Here is an 18,598-nt window from a genome sequence, read left to right as displayed (position 1 = left end):
GGTTTGGGCCAAAGAGTTTCTAGGGAAAGGTGGTAAGAAATGTCTAGATTCTAGATTTATTTTCAAGATTGAGCCAGTGGGACTGGGTCTGGCTAGCTGTGCAAGAGGAGTCAAGGATGACTGTCACTATAAAGTTTTTAGTTTCAGCAACTGGAAAAATAGAGCTGACATGGAACAGGGTAATCAGTAATTTGGTTCTGGATTTGTTAAGTTTGAGATGGCTACTAGATGTTCAACTAGAGATGTCAAACAGGCAATACAAAATGTAAGAAAGGACTTTATCCATGGCCAAGCTTTACATGAATGCACAAACTCAGGTTAAAAATAAGTCAATTCACGTTACTCCATGACAACTGTGTGTTCTCTAACCAAGGCCTGGATGGTTGGGTTTACACAGATAAATCACTGCTCTTTCTGAAAATTCTGGGAAACACATTCAATTTTCTTCTTTGAGCAGTAGCAGCAACAATAAAAACTAGTACAAAATAATAATAATAACCTAGAAAGGATACAGTTGTAGAGCTCATTGTTGAACTTCAGTTACAGATCCCTCTGTGGCTTTCAAATGCTGAATATCACTGTTTCTTACTGTAACTAATTAGTGATCTTATTTATAAGTAGCCTTGACCCATCAATTTAAGGTTAAAATCTAATGAGAAAAATAAAGATTTTGAAAACCTGAAGACCTATCTATTTCACTCTTCAAAAGCAGTTAAGGCCTTCTGCATTAGCTGACATTAGTAAGCAACCTACAGTTAGACTTCATAAAAAATAACAACAAACTTCTAAACTGATATGCTTTGAATTGATCTCTAGGATTTTAAAATGTACATGCTAAAATCTGTAGTGAAAGAACAAATTATATTTAAAAAGATTTTGAATATCATTTTTAATTTCACTTACAGATAACTTTACTAACGTGTGTAATTTTTTTGTCTTGTTTTATAAAACAACTGAGCCACAAATTTTATCACCAGCAGATACTATCTTCATGCCATTACTAAAGAAAAGAATGCTTTCCAGTAACAGGAATATGGACACAGCATGTCTAACCTGTGCGTAAGTTGCCTGAAATACTGAAAATAAAAAACAAACATGCTTGACTCTTTCACCTACCTAATCCCAAATCTATTTGGAATGAACACTTCTTTTTTACATCATGTCCAGATCCACAGGGAGACAGACAAAGCCAAATTAAGATGTATACCCCTATGTATTTCTACTGAAAAGACAAATATCTGATCTGTTACCTAACAGGACTCCTTAGTGAGGATGAATTGCTAAGATAGGCCAGGTGCGGTGGCTCATGCTTGTAATCCTAGCACTTTGGGAGACTGAGGTGGGTGGATCACCTGAGGTAAGGAGTTTGAGACCAGCCTGGTCAACATGGCAAAACCCTGTCTCTACTAAAAATATAAAAAATTAACCAGGTGTGGTGGCTGGCACCTGTAATCCCAGCTACTTGGGAGGCTGAAGCATGAGAATTGCCTGAACCCAGGGGGTGGAGGCTCCAGTGAGCAGAGACTGTGTCACTTCACTCCAGCCTGGGCAAAAGAGTGAAATTCTGTCTCAAAAAAAAGCAACATCTACCTTAAAAACAGATATCTGAATTATAACATTAAAACATATGCCCACACTAAAAAATAAATATGGTATAAAAAGCTTTTATATGCCCTAGCAGTTCATTACACTTTTCTTTTTGGCTATAATGTAGTATTCCTAAATGGAGTTCTATTAAACAGGTATTTTCCCAGATAATATTATCATTGGTGGTTAAGTACTCAACTGAAGACCTGGCATCAAATGCAATGGACAATTACAAGAAAAGATACCATGTAAGATGCCTCACCTACTTTGAAATAGTAAAATGGTGCTATAGGTTAAGTAAAAGGCATAAACATAGTAATTATATAAGTAATTCAACATACTAAAAATTGTACTGAAATATAGCATTTGAAAAATACCAGTACTCAACCTATTTAAGACTAGAATACTAAGTTTAATGAACATTATTTACCCAGGTAATAGTTGTTTTGCTTGCCTTATTAGAATTTAGGCAAATTCTGGGAGACATTACTAGAACAAGCTCATCTCTGATTTTTAAAAATTGAGTAGTGGAATATGGGGTGTTCAAACTGATCAAGCCCTACTGTGAAAAAGTTCCTGCAACAAGAAGGGGCATCCCAAATCATTCCTCTAACCTTTAAAAGCTACATTTGATCTCTATAGTATTTAGAAGTTTTTATCAAAGGTTCTATTGGTGAGAATTTGGAAAAAATAATCTCATGATCTCTATCATGCTATAGACTAATTTTATGGTATGTATATCCACACAAATCAACCATCAGACAGCTCATTAGATGTATTTATAAGCCTCTGGTCTTCCCAGTAATTTCTCCTGACACCTACTGCTTCCCTGGTTCATTCTTCAGAGTATTGGAAAATGTTGTAGGAATCAAAATGCATGGCTAACGTGGAACTAAAAAGAGCAAAGGGGAGGAAAAAACCCAAGACAACCTGAAACATGTACTATTTAAAATAACAGGACACTAGAAAGGCATGGAGATGTTACATCAAAACTATGAATAACAGAAGTATTTGTTTTACTTAATAGCCTTCAATACACTGCAAATTTTTTTCTCCCTCAAGTAACACATCTGTCTATAAAACCTGATTTCTAAAACTGACTATTTTAGAGGTGATAACTTGCTTTTAAAAACTTTCCACAGATTTCTATTAAATGTGCATTTGAATTGTGGTTCTAGGTACCAAAGTTTGATTTTTTTTCTCTTTAGAGATTGTCTAAGTCCAATATATTATGTGGCAGTATTCAATTATTTCTTGTTAAAATTCTTGACAGGCAGTAACTCAGTTTCTTCTTGAATACTCCTAGTAAAGGGAAGTGTGGTGTCTCAGAAGTAGAGTTACTCTCAAGTTGATGGTCCAACTGTGGGTCAGATTTTCCTCATAAAAAATTGAAATCTACTTCCCTGTAACTGACACCCTCCTGCTTCTATTTTTGTCCTAACTAACCATCTTGGATAAAGTCCAACCCCAAACCACACCACAGTCCCTGAAACATTTGAGGACAGATCAAGCATTCCTCCCATGCCCTAGTTTTACTAGTAAACTTCTCCAGGTGGTAGAGGCTGACAAATAAAGGTCCTTACATCCCTTGCAGTATAACAGATACTCCAGGTGACTTACGGGCTGGTCTAAAGTAGAAAAGAAATGTATAAGGGTCCTATCCAGTAAAGGGAGAAGATAAGTATTAGATTTACTATAGCTTTGTCATTGAAAACCTACCAAATGCAAGCTCTGGGTGGTCACCAGTGCCACCAGCCCTGACAGCTTGAATAAAATGTATTGTGTAATGGAGGAAGGAGTATGGGCTTTGGAGCCAGGCTTTCCAGGTTCAAATCCTTACACCACAATTTGCTTGATGTATAATGCTAGATAAGTTACATAGTTCCTCTGTCCTTGATTTTCTCATTGAGCATTACAGTTACTACTTTTTGCTTTGGTAACACTATCTAAGCATCAATGGAAAGGAAGGAAGAAAGGAAGAGCGGGGGAAAGAAGAGGAGGGAGGGCAATTATAGAAAGTCATGGTGGAGTTCTAGTCTTATTCTTGTTTTTTTATACTGTTTACTCCAACCTACAATGCAAAAAAGTTTTTTATTCCTGTGTATTATGAAGTTAAGTCAGGGTCAAATGAGAATTGTTTCTTGGTAGCTAAACATGGTGTCTTCAGGGTCATTTCCTTTGCCATAGTGGAGAATAGATGCTAATGGAGATGACATAATATTTAAAAGAGTCAAACATCTGACTTAGAGGCAGCAGAAAAAAATGTGAAGACTTTCTAAAGTATATAAGCTTGGCTTAAGTGAGAGTTCTTTCGTGTTCTGATTTCACTATACTCTTGCACGTCAGACATAAACATAAATGACTTTTCCTTATCAGTTTCGTTAATGAACTATTATAAATACTCTACTGAATTTTCTTAACACCATTTTTAAGTCTCTGTGGGTCACACTTTCCATACTAGTCCATGTGTACTACATGTGAGCAGCTGAAGTCTAGAGACAGCAAAACTCAAAGCTCCGTAGCTGGTGCTATAAACCTTGCCCTGGGGAGGCTTCCTCTGCCTTTAGCCTGACCCTTGTGCTTAGCTTGCTTGGGCTCTGGCTCAAGGCTACGTCTGATTCTCTGGGCTCTGGTACTAACCCTGGCCCAACCTTATGCCCCCATTTTCACCCATAAAACATCGTGTTTTATGTTAAAGTGCATAACAAAGAAAGGAGATAATGAGGAGAAAAAGCAACAAAATCAGTAAAAAGCTGGGGTAGAGGAATAATCTACAATTTCATTTTATACACTATCAGTCTTGGGAAGCTGTCTGTGACAACAGAATATACATGCATCCCTAAAAATGTGTATTTAAGAATAAGTATATGTACCTAGAAATATAATACATACTGCTAAAAATCAATAAAAACTTCATACTGACCTTAGGGGGTTTAAATGGATAGTCTGGTGAAAAGGTAATGTCAAGAAAGAACACCCCTCCTTCATAGACAGATCCTGGGGGTCCCAATATTGTTGACCTCCATTCATAAATGTTGTCTCCTTTGGGTCCAGCACTGAAATAAGACATGCAAATGAAATGTGCTTAGAAATTACATGAAGGCTAGAATTTAATGAAATCTATTTATGATAACCAATTGAGCAGTTCCATAAAAACACAAAAAGTTAATCAGTTAATTCTCTGTTAAGATTCATATTGTCAATATTATCATTATCCTATAAGTGAGATACATTGGTATTACTTAATACAAGAACACCAAGATCCTCTTTTGCCATTCACAACCTTACGCCTATGGAATAAAAGAGTCCAAAGACCATGGGCCAGAGGCAGAAATACAAATGTTTAATAAAAGCTTGAAATTACTTGTGATGTCAAAGACAAAATTTCAAAGTTAGAAGGGCCGCTGGGGAATGACTAGTCTGATCCCTTTGTTAACAACTGAGAAGACAAAGGAGGTTCAATGTTCATCATACAAAGTCTCAGCTCAAATAATCATATCCCATCTGAACCTTCCCTTCCTTCTCCCCACTTCCTAATATGTCATGACCAGTGAGTTCTGTAGATAAGATATATCATTTTGTTTTATAAATGTGTTTTGTAACTATTGCTTCTTTCCACCCTCCCTCGAAGTTGCTTAAGGAACAGGTTGTGTCTTGCCCTTAGTGCCTCCTAAGTCAATATGTTGGATGATGATGAATTAATAACAATGCAAGTGAAGAAGCCACATGGCTAATAGCAGCATCTATGTCTCTGAGTTCCGATAATTTTGTTGAAAAAAAAAAAATATGGCCCATGTGATTCAGCTGAATTGCATTAGTTCTCTCAGGTAAAAAGAAGGGCAAAATGAGACTAGCATTTAGCTTTCCAGTGTTTTTTTTTTGTTTCATCTAATGATTACCTACATGCAATAATAATAGAATGCTAGAAATTCTCCTCACACCCTGTAACAAAGTAGGAAACTCTATTAAGATGCTTGGGAAAGATTTTATTGCCAATAAAGATTCAGCTTCTTTTCCCTCTTATTTTGAAATGAGTGTATATCTATAGAAAATTCATTATTGAGCGGCCATTTTATCACAAATAGCCATTTGTGATTTTAAAAAAAACTTCATAAACTTAGTAAAAGTGGAATAGAGGGAAACTTCTTTAACCTGATAAAGAACATCTATCAAAAACCTCACATCAACAATTACATTCAATGGTAAAATATTAAAAGCACTCCTTTTAAACTGATGAACAAGACATGAATGGCAGTTATCTCCATTTCCAATCAACACTGTACTAGAGATCACATTTATCAAAGTATAAAAAACACAAGGAAAAATAAAAGGTATATGGATTGAAACAGAAGAAATAAAATAGTATTTGCAGTATTTAGGTTCACAGAAAAAAAATCCCAAATACATATACACTGTATTAAACTTAATAAAAGAGCTTAGTAAAATTGCTAGATATAAGATCAATATTCAAATATCAACTTCATTTCAATACACCATTAGAAACTGTATTTTTCTGAGACAGGGTCTCACTATGTTGCCCAGGCTAGTCTTGAACTCCTGGGCTAAAGCTCTTTACGGAGAAATTTATATAAAACTTACTGAAAAATACTCATAAGAGTTAAATAAACAGAGAGAGATACCAAGTTTATGGGTGGGGAGACCTGATATTCCATGTCAATTTCCTCAAACGGATCCACTATAATTCCAGTTAAAAAGTCCACGCTGGGGGCGATGGCTCTCACCTATAATCCCAGGCCTTTGGGAGGCCGAGGCGGGCGGATCATGAGGTCAAAAGATTGAGACCGTCCTGACCATGGTGAAACCCCGTCTCTACTAAAGTAAACACAAAAAAATTAGCCAGGTGTGGTGGCATGCCCCTGTAATCCCAGTTACTAAGAAGGCTAAGGCAGGGGAATCACCTGAGCCTGGAAGATGGAGGTTGCAGTGAGCCAAGATCGTGCCATTGCACTCTAGCCTGGCAACAGAGCAAGACTCCATCTAAAAAAAAAAGAATCCAACTGTTTTTTAAAACCAGAACTCGACAAGTTGATTTTAAAATTTGTTTGGAAGCTCAAAGAAATTCCTCAAACCTTTCCAAATACATATGAAAACATGATTTATGTCAACTGATGGGACTAGGACAAGTTTTTATATTTGAAAAACAGAGAAACTGATTTTTTACCCTCAATAAGTATACAAACTCGCTTGCAGATCAATTAAATATTTAAATGCAAAAGTCAAAATTTTAAAGTTTGACTGAAGAGAGTGATAAGGCAAGCCACAAACTGAGAAAAGATACTTGGAGATACTTGGATCATATAAAAGTGACCAAATTCTAGTGTCAAGAATATATAAGTTCCTAAGAATCAATTTAAAAAAGACAAACTCTATTTAAAAAGACATAGACATTTCCAAAAAAGGGAAACACAAATGACCAATAATCATAAGAAAAATGCTCAATCTCATCAAAATCAGGGAAATGAAACTGAAAATCACATTTTGATATTATTATTTTGCAAAACACATAGGAAAAAAAAAAAAAGCCTGACAGAACCACGCGTTAAAGAGGATGTGGAAAAACCAGAAACTCCTATGTACTGCTGATGAGAGTAATCACTTTGGATAAGAATATCGACTCATTTAGTTAAGCTGAATATAAAGTTGACCCCTGAACAACAATGATATAAAGTCGATCCCTAAAGGTCTGTACTGCGTGGTCCACTTATACACAATTTTTTCCCAAGAAAATACACTAGAAAAATTTGAGATTTGTGACAATTTGAAAAAACAGCTCGCTGACAAACCACTAGCCTTTCCATATTTCTACATTGAAAAATTAAGAAAAAGGAATGTCATGAGTGCATAAAATATAAGTAGATACTAGTTTTTCTTATCATTTTCTACCAGAAAATATATAATCTCTTATGAAGTTAAAATTATACACCCAAACCATACTTAATGCCATGTGCAGTTAAAAGAAATGCAAGCAAACACAAACATATAGAATTGTCATAACTGCATAAAAGTAACTGTAGTACATATTGTACTACTGTAGTAATTCTGTAACCACCTCCTGTTGCTGTTGCAATGAACTCCACTATTGCCAATAGCTGCTTAAAATGCCTAAAATGCCATGTGACAAATATCATCTCTGCATGAGCAATTCATCTCTCCAGCAAATTGCGTATTGTGGCAAAAAGTGCTCGCTTTCGCTTATTTTTTGTTGTTCATTGTGTTTATCCAATACCGTAAATCTTAAATAACACCATGGGAGCCACACGAAAGGCCACTAGTGATTCTGGAAGTGCTCCCAAGAAGCAGAGAAAAGTCATGCCATTACAAGAAAAAGTTGAATTACTTGATATACACTGTAGACTGGGGTCTATAGTTGTGGTTAGCTGCCAGTTCATCTTGTAAACAGATGATGTAAACTTAGGGTATCAATAAACACAGTACAATACTGTAAATGTGTTTTTTCTTATTACTTTCTTACTAATATTTTCTTTTTTCTAGCATATGTTACTATGAGAATACAGTATATAAAACATGTAACTTCCAAAATATGTGTTAAATGTTTATGTTATGAATAGGGCTTCTTGTCAACAGTAGGGTATTATTGGTAGTCAAATTTGGAGGAAGTCAAAAGTTATACATGAATTTTTGATGGCAAAGGGGGTTGGTACCTCTAACCCCTGAGTTGTTTAAGGGTCAACTGTACATCTATTTTACAACATAGCAATTACACTACAGAGAAACTTTTACATGTGTGTACCACCAGAAGACACTGAGAAGAATGTTTATAGAAGCACTACTTATAACAGCAAAATTGGAGACAACACAAATGGCCACTGACAGAAAAATGGGTAAATCCACCCAAAGGAATAATATACAGCAGTGAAAAATACACAGATTAACATGAAGGAATCTTAAAAATATATTGAATAAAAAATTAAGTCTAAAAAGAATATTTACAGTATGATACTATCTCTACAAAGCTCAAAACAAGCAAACAAGAAAACATACTATTGAGGGACACATAAATACAAGGTAAGAAAAGAAAACAAGGGAAAAAATAAACAGTTTAGAAAAGTGGTTTCCTGGGTGGGAGCAGAGATTGGAGAAGCAGCACATTGGAGCTTCAGTGGTTCTGGGTATGTTTTACTTCTCAGTGTGTGCAGTGAATTCAGGTGCTTTCTGTTTTATTACTAGGTTTTCTAACCTACTAATGTGTTAGGTATGTTATTACATATGCACCCAATTTTTATATTAAGAAAAATTATGTCAAAAGTCCACCAATACAGTGAGAAAAAGCAAGCTGCTGCATATGTACAGTGTAAACCCTACTGTATAAATTAAAAACAGATCCTACTGTGTGAATATTTTATATTGTTTATGTACACATATCTATGTCAAAGTCCTTTAAGAAATGATCTGGAAAGATAAGCCTAAATTCCTGATAGTGGTTGTGAGAAAAGCAAGGGATGAGTTGGAGTGGGGAGATGGGAGGAAACAGATGTAGAGATGGGAAATGAGGCAGAGTTAAATATTATTTCTAGTGTTTGATTTCTCTTATTTAAAATAAGATGAAGTAAAATCACAGTTATCTTAGCTTATTGCAAAGGGCTGAAATACACTGAGAAGCAGTGGTGCAAGGGACCAGAATACAGCACTCCTCCCCCATCTCCCCCTTACCACCTCCTCCTGAGGCTGGCAATGAGGAACAGACAGAATATATTCAGCCCAGATGACAATAAAGCTTTGGCAACAACGGCCTCTTGTTGCCAGACAAGCTCACTCACTCACATGAATAATACACATGGTTATGCCCTGAGCTATAATTAAACCCAATATGAATACATAAGCTTATCAGAAGGAAGAGCTAAAAAATAGAGAAGATTATAGGTTTATAGTTACAACATTACTTCAAGGTAGATGAATAAATTTAGTTAAAAAACACACACAGGAGTGTATATATGGCTATGAAATAACATACACAAACACATTCAGCAAATACCCAGCTGTAATTTCTCTGAGTCACTTTGAGAAATCTTAAAATGGCCTCCTAAGAATGGTAACCATAGCAAGTTATAAGATATAGGTTAAATAAGGAGTCACCACCAAATAGTGTGCCTGAGGAAGGGACTCTGAAGACAGCACTATCTCACCGAGAAGGGTGATGTCTGCAGATAACATCAACTTAATTTGAGCCCATTCCAAGTTTTATTTGGCTCTCAGTCAGAACTCCAAGTTTTACTGGTTCTTTGAAGTCAGTCAGCCGTCTATGTAGTTATTAACAGTGGACCAAAATATCACAGCTAATATTATCACTCTGAATTGGTTTATGCTGTCAAAGTATGGCTCTTTAAGAAACCTTAGCCAGTAGCAACAAATAGTCTTGAAAACAGACTGATCTTTTAAAATGCATGTAAAACTAGCCTGTAATCCCAGCACTTTGGGAGGCCAAGGCGGGTGGATCATTTGAGGCCAGGAGTTCAAGACCAGCCTGGCCAACTTGGTAAAACTGTTTTTACTAAAAGAAAAAAATACAAAAATTAGCTGGGTGTGGTAGTGGGTACTTGTAATTCCAGCTACTCCAGAGGCTAAGGCAATGAGGTAGGAGAATTGCTTGATGCTGGGAGGTGGAGGTTGCAGTGAGCCATGATCATGCCACTGCACTTCAGACTGGGTGGCAAAGTGAGACTCCTTAAAAAAAAAGCATATTAAACTAATACTATTTTTTTTCATATAAAAATTGGGTCTTAGCAACCTGGACTCTTCCAACATTTTAGAAATGGTATATCTGTATCACTTGCAATCCCAAAGCTTATAACAGTGGTTCCTGAACTGTACAGCCCTCTGTCCCAATCCTATTTGGATATGTACCAGTTGAGAACTCAACATCTAAAACTTTGCTGTATAATACAGCAGTCATGAGGCTATTAAGCACTTGAAATGTGGCTAGGGCTAATTGAAATGTGCTGTATGTGTAAAATATACACAAAATTTTGAAGACAATGTAAAAGAATGCCTAATACCTCATTAATAATTTTAATAATTACAATTTGCCTATTAATTTAATAATTATTAATAACTACATGTTGAAATGATAATACTTGGAATATACTGGGCTAAAAATGTATTAAAAATATACTTCACCTATTTAGTTTTTTCTTCTTTTAATGTGGCTACCAAGAAATGTAAATTTATATAACATGGCTCACATCATATTTCCGTATTATGAATCAGGAAGCAAGAAAGAGATGCTGTAGACTGTTTTATACTTTTAATGATCATTTATCTCTCAAGCTGATCAAATAAAATTTAGTGCCACTTGCAGTACAGAGCAGTGATGAAGAACATAAACAGGTTCTGGAGTCAGACTATGTTGTGTGAATCCTAGCATTGGCATTTAAAACCTGTTAGGATCTGGGTAAATACATAATTTTTCTATGTTTTAGTTTCCTCAACTGCAAAATGAGATAATTATATCAGCAACTTTGTAAATTTTTAGAATTGTACTAACAGAACCACAGAACTTGGACAATGGTAACCCTCCAAATATCAATGGTTATTGCGGTTGCTGTTATGTGTTGTAGATGATATAGAAGTTCACTCAAAGAGGCTGACTGCTTAGTGAATTTGTAAGAATGATTTCAGAACCGGAAAATCAGGCTACCAAGATGTGTACATCAAAAAATTATAATAACGATTCTGTAATTAATTTCTTATGATGTGTATTTAGATACAGCAGAATTTCAGAAATCACCTAAATCCACTGCTGCCACTCTTAGGAAATACAAATTATCGATGAATAGAATGTTTCTTTAATATCAGGATTTTCAGGTATGAGGTTATTTAGTAATGTTTTCCTACTTGTAACATTCTGAAAATGATCAATTCCCTCACTTTTTTTTCTTCAGATTTTATTTTTTAAACAAGAAAAAAAAAAAAACAAACCCTAAAGCTTTCATAGTGAAATTTCAAAACAAAAACACAATGAGATAAATCTTTTAGAATGCAAAATATCAGCAAATTATAATTTGGCTGAATGCCCAAGGTTGCTGCTTCAGGAAAAATTCGCAGCAGAATGAAACTGTGTTCAGCTTCCCATGCTGTAGCCTATGGTGGATGAGACCCTATATACAGCTGAAATATTATATACAATAATAATCATAACAAGAATTACACTCTCATAGTTTTTACTTAAGATCATAAGATGCTTTAAATAGACTGAATACTTTCAATCTGCTGTGCCACACCTGTGATTCTAAGACTGAGAGTTTTTGGCTGTGCCTACTGCATTTTCACTTAACACCGACTTTGGGACAGGTAAAGAGGAAGGATGCCTAAGCAATGTTGGGATTCTGGCTCTATAGAAAGAATGCATCTGACATGCCACACTTTTTTTTTTTTTGAGACAGAGTTTCACTCTTGTTACCCAGGCTGGAGTGCAATGGCGCGATCTCGGCTCACCGCAACCTCCGCCTCCTGGGTTCAGGCAATTCTCCTGCCTCAGCCTCCTGAGTAGCTGGGATTACAGGCACGTGCCACCATGCCCAGCTAATTTTTTGTATTTTTAGTAGAGACGGGGTTTCACCATGTTGATCAGGATGGTCTCGATCTCTGGACCTCGTGATCCACCCGCCTCGGCCTCCCAAAGGGCTGGGATTACAGGCTTGAGCCATCGCGCCCGGCCATGCCACCACTTTTTAATTAACCTTTCTGTGCCTCAATCCCTTTGTAAGTAAAATGAGATAACGGTACCTCAAAAGAAAGTAAAATATCTCATCAGTAGTTTTAATAATTACTATTTACCTATTTGATAATTATTTAATAATAATTACAGGTTAAAATGGTGGGCTAAAATGTATTGAGATAAAATTCACCTATTTCTTTTTCTTCTTTTAATGTGGCTACTAGGACATTTAAAATTACATACATAGCTCACATTACATTTCTACATCATAAATCAAAGAAGTTGGGAGGTTATTGGGAGGTTTAATAATATTATTATCAAAAAAGTGCTTAGAATCCTGCTTGAACATAGCAAATGCTGAATAAGTATTAGCTATGTATATTGTAAGTCTAAGTCTTGATTGAAGGGATTATAATTAATGGCATAACTAGAAGAAATCAAAGGGGAATGGCTTATTGAAATTAGTATTCATGGGATAAGCTAGCTAAAAATAAAGTTTTAACTGCAATAGATACCTAAACTGTTTGTTAAAAAAAAATCTAAGCATACTACACAGCAAATGAGATTGCTGTCTGTTAATCCTACAACCCAGTGAAATTCTCTTAAAGTAAGCGTGCGACTGATTAGGTAGGAAGTATCTTGTCTGAAGAATAGATAGGCGCTCTCAGTCCCTGTAAGGTCAGTTGAGGGAATTGACCTGAAATTATTAGGGATGGGGTAGTGAGAAGATGAGGGGATTTTTCAAAAGCTTTAGCAATCCTTGCTTATAAGCAGAGTCCATGTAGCTGCATTCATCTTTCCACTGGGGAAGTACATTGTTGACATTCATACGATATACTGCACCGATGTCCAAAGCCCCTTTGGAAGCTAGCTGCAGGGATATTGAGCTTTTGGCATACAACACAATAATGAAGGCGTGTCTCTAGTGTCAGTCTCCCTCTAATTTAGGGTTCTACTCCTATTTGTTCTCTTCAATGTGTGCCTACTTGGGGGTTCCACCCTCAGCTACCTAGTCTTTTCACCTTCATTCTTGGTATCTCATTATCTACCTTTGACAATCACCTACCAAACTGCTAGCATGTCTAATCTGAGAGTCATCCTTGACTATGCCTCTTCTTTCTCCTCTGCTCTAAGTCCCTCAAATTCTGTTGAATCTTACTTCACAGTTATCTCTGTAGTCTGACTATTGGCTGCATCAGCTCTCATTTAGATAAGGGCACCAGCATCTTTTGTGGCTTCTCTGCCTTCAGCTTGGCTTCCCTCCAATCTGTTCATCAATCTGCAGATAGGGCAATTTCCAGAAACTCCTTTAAATAGGATCTTTGCTTCCCTGCTTTCTCTGGCTTCTTCACAATCAAGCCCAAAGATCTTTGTAGGATATACAAGGTCTTTCATAAAGATTTGGCTCCTGCTTACACTTCTGGCCCCATTCCTTGCCATCCCAGAGCTCCCCTTCAACTCTATTACTCGAATCATACTGGAATTACTCGCAGAGCTTTCAAGGGAGCTGGGCTCTTTCTTGTCTCCTGGCTTTTGCATTCTATAGGTCTGACTATTCTATTTGACCCCTAACTCTTAACTTAGCTACAACCTTTCCGATCCTCTAAGGGCTGTACTAGGCTCTCCTGTGGAAGTGGTAACATGCTATACAAATAGAAATATTTAAAAAACATATATATAGGACCTTTAATATAGGGGGAAGAAGACGTATTAAGAAACAGCATTAACTGGATCACAGAAAAAAAGAACTCTACACTGACAGTAAAAAGGCATTCCCTATGCCCCAAGGGGTGTTCAGAAACAAGCCAATTCTGTGGTGTCTGAGCAGAGGACAAATGAAGACTACTATTCCATAAACTCCTGAGATTCCCTGTATTTGTATTTATTAACTTAAACAAACAAACAAACAAAAAACAGTACTGCCAATGTCTTCCAAAACACCTTAGGAAGTTAGGATACAATAGGGCTGGTAGAAAAGATCCATTTCATACACCAAACTCCATGCAGAACTGGACTGTTAATTTTATCCTCCATAAGGTTTCTTCTTAGTCCTTAAGTATCTGGTTCTAATTTTCCTGAAATACTGCAAGAGAAATAATTATTTTTTACTTTTTGGTCAGTGAGTGCTTAATAAATGGGAATGATATTTATCCTCAATCACACTTTACAGATTTGAGATGTAAAGATGAAAAAAATGATTTTGGCTATCTTTCACCAAATCTACCTTGTACCCTTATCACTGTCAACAACTTAGCAGAGAGGAATAAACAGAAGAAAATGAATATTTTAAATCAAAAAATAACTACTACTTAATAATCATAATACTTCCTTTTCCCAGGGAAAGGAGTAGCCAGCAAACTTAAGAGAGTAAACTAGCCTTCTATGAGTCACTGAGAAAGGAAGACTCCTTCAGCAAGTTCACGACACTCATTGACTTTCCTGCCTCTTTTTGTGTTACCAGTGTGTATATTTAATTTTCCCAATGTGTGGGTATGTTGCAACAAGTACACAACTATGCTAACAGATTTAAAATTTTAAGAGACATAACTGTAGGAAGTAGTGAGCAGGGAGAAGTAGAGAAACTGGGAAGCAGGAAGAAAGACTACAGGGAATAACTGCATATTCTTCTTTTTAAGCTACATTTTTATAATACATAGTTACTTGTAAACATAATGACCAACCATGGAATCAACAAGAACCAAGTCTTAAGTTTTACAGGTTGAGTATCCTTTATCTAAAATGCTTGGGGCCAGAAGTTTTTCAGATTTAAAAAATCAAATTTTGGAGGTTCAAACTGTATATATATAGGTTGTTAGAAACAGGTTATGATTATAAAGACTCTGGAAACCATCTACAGTTCAACTTTCTTATAACACAGAAGCAAGCATGCATTAGAACTGGACTAGAACTCCACTGAGTTGGACAATTAGGCATAAAATCAATCAGAATTACTTAAAATAATGAATCAGGGAATCTTTCATTAGCTGAAAGGACTCTAGAAATAAGTTGAGTGGTTCTCAATCTTTCTTTCCTTTTTTTCACTATACCTTCCTCCCTTTTTTTCACTATACCTTCCTCCTTTTCCTTTTTTTCACTATACCTTGCAGTAAAAATGACTCACTTCACCAGTGATTCTCAGCATGTTTACTGAGGGAAGAGGAAAGAAAGGAATACTTAGGAAAAATGAAAAGGCTCCTTCCCCACTGAAAACTTCCATTGAAAGCCTTCATTTCAAAGGTGGTAACATTAAGGGTCAGAAAAGGAAAATGCTTTGCTCAAGGTCGCACCCAGAAAAGAAAACCTGGATCCTCTAATCCAGGGGTCCCCAACCCTCAGTACCAGTCCGCGTCCTGTTAGGAACCAGGCTGCGCAGCAGGAGATAAGCAGCAGGTGAGTGAGCAAAGCTTCATGTGTATTTACAGGTGCTCTCCACTGTTTGCATTACTGCCTGAGCTCCTCTTCCTGTCAGATCAGCAGTGGCATTACATGTGTTCATAGGAACATAAACTCTATTGTGAGCTGTGCATGCGAGGGATCTAGGTTGTGTGCTATGAGAATCTAGTATCTAATGACCTGTCACTGTCTCCCATCACCCTCAGATGCGACCGTCTAGATGCAGAAAAACAAGCACAGGGCTCCCACTGACTCTAAGTGATGGTGAGTTATATAATTACTTTATTACATATTACAATGTAATAATAGAAATAAAGTGAATAATAAATGTAATGTGCTTGAATCATCTCAAAACCATCTCCCCAACCCACCCCATCCATGGAAAAACTGTGTTCTATGAAACTGGTCCCTGGTGCCAAAAAGGTGCGGAACCACTGCTCTAATCCTAAAGTGAAGACTCTTACTCTGTCACTACTCCTACCAATTAGATACAAAAACCGAAGTGAAAAAAACCAGAAAGGTTACCATCATGATAAACTACCCTGCTTGACAGATCACCAGAGATTATGATGAGCATCTGAATATACTTTTCAATCTTTTCATCCTGGGCATGTTTCAAAGGTGTAATGAAAGGTCTCAAGGAAATCAGGGCTTCCAGAAATAGCCTCTCTTATCCGTACTGTTAAGAATACTTGGGCCTGTGAACTAGCCAATGTAGCAAGGAATATTTCTTTAATTAATTCCATCCCCACCTCCCACCTATTAGGCAGGGAAACTGTGGAGTTTTAATGTATCTACTGATCGTATCTGCAGTATAAACAAGCTTTTAATAAGAATGTAAGCCATTGCTGCCCCTACACAGTTTTCAGGAAGCCAAATCCCTTCACAAAAATTTTCAATTCTCAGAAATGTTACCACTCATACCTGGCAGAATGTAAACCTCCCTGGTATCATTCTAATTGCATAATTATTACTTTCTAATACTTAAAAAGTATTCACAGTAAAAATTACATTTAGAAGTTAAGATGGTGCAGATCTGAGAGGGACAGTTAACTACCATTCTTGGTTTATAATTCAGCAAAGAATACCTTCAGTTTTGCATCATCCATTCTATAACATCTGAAGGCAGCGCCAGGCCAAAGTTCCTACATACTCTGAAACAGCGGCTTTAAAATTAATCCTCTCACCTCCATGATATACACTCATTACTATTTCAACAAAAACTTTTTTTTTTTTTTTTTAAGTTTAGCAGAAGAAAGCCTAAATGCCAGCCCCGTTCAGGAAGAAAAGTGCTAGATGGCTAAAACACACTCTGTAAATAATCTAACATTAAAAGATATTGATTGATTGCCAACAAGAGGTAGTGTTGAGGCCAGGCGTGGCTCATGCCTGTAATCCCAGCACTTTGGGAGGATGAGGTGAGTGGATCACTTGAGCTTAGGAATTCAAGACCAGCCTGGCCAAATGGTGAAACCCTGTCTCTATTAAAAATACAAAAATTAGCTGGGCATGGTGGCGTGCGCCTGTGGTCCCAGCTACTCAGGAGGCTGGGTTCTATAGCTATAAATACACATTTTCAAAAGGAATCAAATGAAAGACTCTAGAAATATCCTGTTGCTCACAGGAGTTAAGTTATCACAGCACTTTCTCGTTATGTCATAGTTCACCACTCAATTGCTTAGTTGTCTAAGGATGGTCTATGAGGCCTCAGCTTTCATGTGAGATTTTGCAGTTGGCCATTGTAAAACATTTATAGAAGTGACTTCTAGCACTCAAGTTGGTGATTTAATATTATACAAAGTTCATTAGTCATGGTATCTACGTCAATTTTCTACAGTAGCTATTATTGCCTTTTAGATTTCAGCCACTGCCTTCTCTTTGTAAGCAAAACAAACACAGATTTTACAGAAGATCTGCTACTTAAGAACCATCAACTTGTAGTATCCCTTAATAATTCCTGTCAACGTGGGCTATCTTTGAAGGATTTAGTGGTTTTTGCTTTTGGCAGTGATGCAATGATGGAAATAACTTACACTGCCCATCCCCATCTTACAGTGTCTGCTAACATGTTGGGATGTTGGCTGCCAAGTAGATTTAATTTATCCACTTCTCAGTTTGCATTAACCTCTGAATAATACACAGCTGAGGCTGTTGTAAGAAACAGAGGAATGAATAATTAAAAACACCTTCTCGGCCTTGGAAAGACCAATCCCTACCCATTAGGGGAGCTTTAATTGTGACTGAACTAAGCATTAAAAAGGCTAATTGTACTCTTTATAAACTGAAACAAATGCAAAGGACACAGTATGACTACAAGATACATAGTATATGAAAGCAAAGCTCTGAAGGCACCAAGTAATTAGTTCAAATGAAAAAGAATAGCCTGATTCTTAAAAAACAATTTCCTTCTAAAGATGGACACTCATTGTCTTATATTCCAGAAAAAATTGCTATGACTTGTAAAAACCTATTATTCATTTGATGCAGGTGGACGGGCCAGAGTAGCATTTGAAAGAAAAGAAATGTTAAAGCTGAAACTAAAGGTAGAAAATAGAATATGTTACAGACAACAAACAGGCCTATCTTTTTTGAATCTGTCAAGTGCTTTGCCAATTGGGCTTCTTTGTTCTGATGGATTTAATTTTCTTTTGGGAAGATCAAAACCCAAATCTGTCATTATCAATATGTTAAAATCACAAGTCACTGATATTTCATATACTTGCTAAAACGTTGTATCTAATGCTTTCGAAAAAAAGAGCACCCTATTAAGGCAGTTTCACCAATTACTGACTTTCAAGTATTTGGTTAATTTTTCTTACACTACAAAGTTTTCTCTAATGCTTAGTTTCATTATATTTTGCTATATATAAGGTCCTTTCCTCTATTTCTGTTCAAAAAACCATTTTGTCAATGCCCTTCAGT

General features: G+C 36.4%; 1 protein-coding gene across 3 annotated transcripts in view; it reads right to left on the bottom strand.

Annotated features, from left to right (window-relative positions):
- UBE2E2 (ubiquitin conjugating enzyme E2 E2) overlaps nucleotides 1-18,598 on the bottom strand; it is a 357,133-nt gene that overhangs the window by 82,866 nt on the left and 255,669 nt on the right. For all 3 annotated transcript variants that reach the window (XM_074405720.1, XM_039480217.2, XM_074405721.1), the window contains exon 4: nucleotides 4,511-4,643. In XM_074405720.1, the coding sequence (XP_074261821.1) occupies nucleotides 4,511-4,643 (133 nt within the window). The remainder of the gene's footprint in view (nucleotides 1-4,510; nucleotides 4,644-18,598) is intronic.

This window comes from Saimiri boliviensis, chromosome 9, assembly GCF_048565385.1.
Source record: "Saimiri boliviensis isolate mSaiBol1 chromosome 9, mSaiBol1.pri, whole genome shotgun sequence".
Taxonomy (NCBI): domain Eukaryota; kingdom Metazoa; phylum Chordata; class Mammalia; order Primates; family Cebidae; genus Saimiri; species Saimiri boliviensis.
This window is presented reverse-complemented; position numbering and strand designations above follow the sequence as displayed.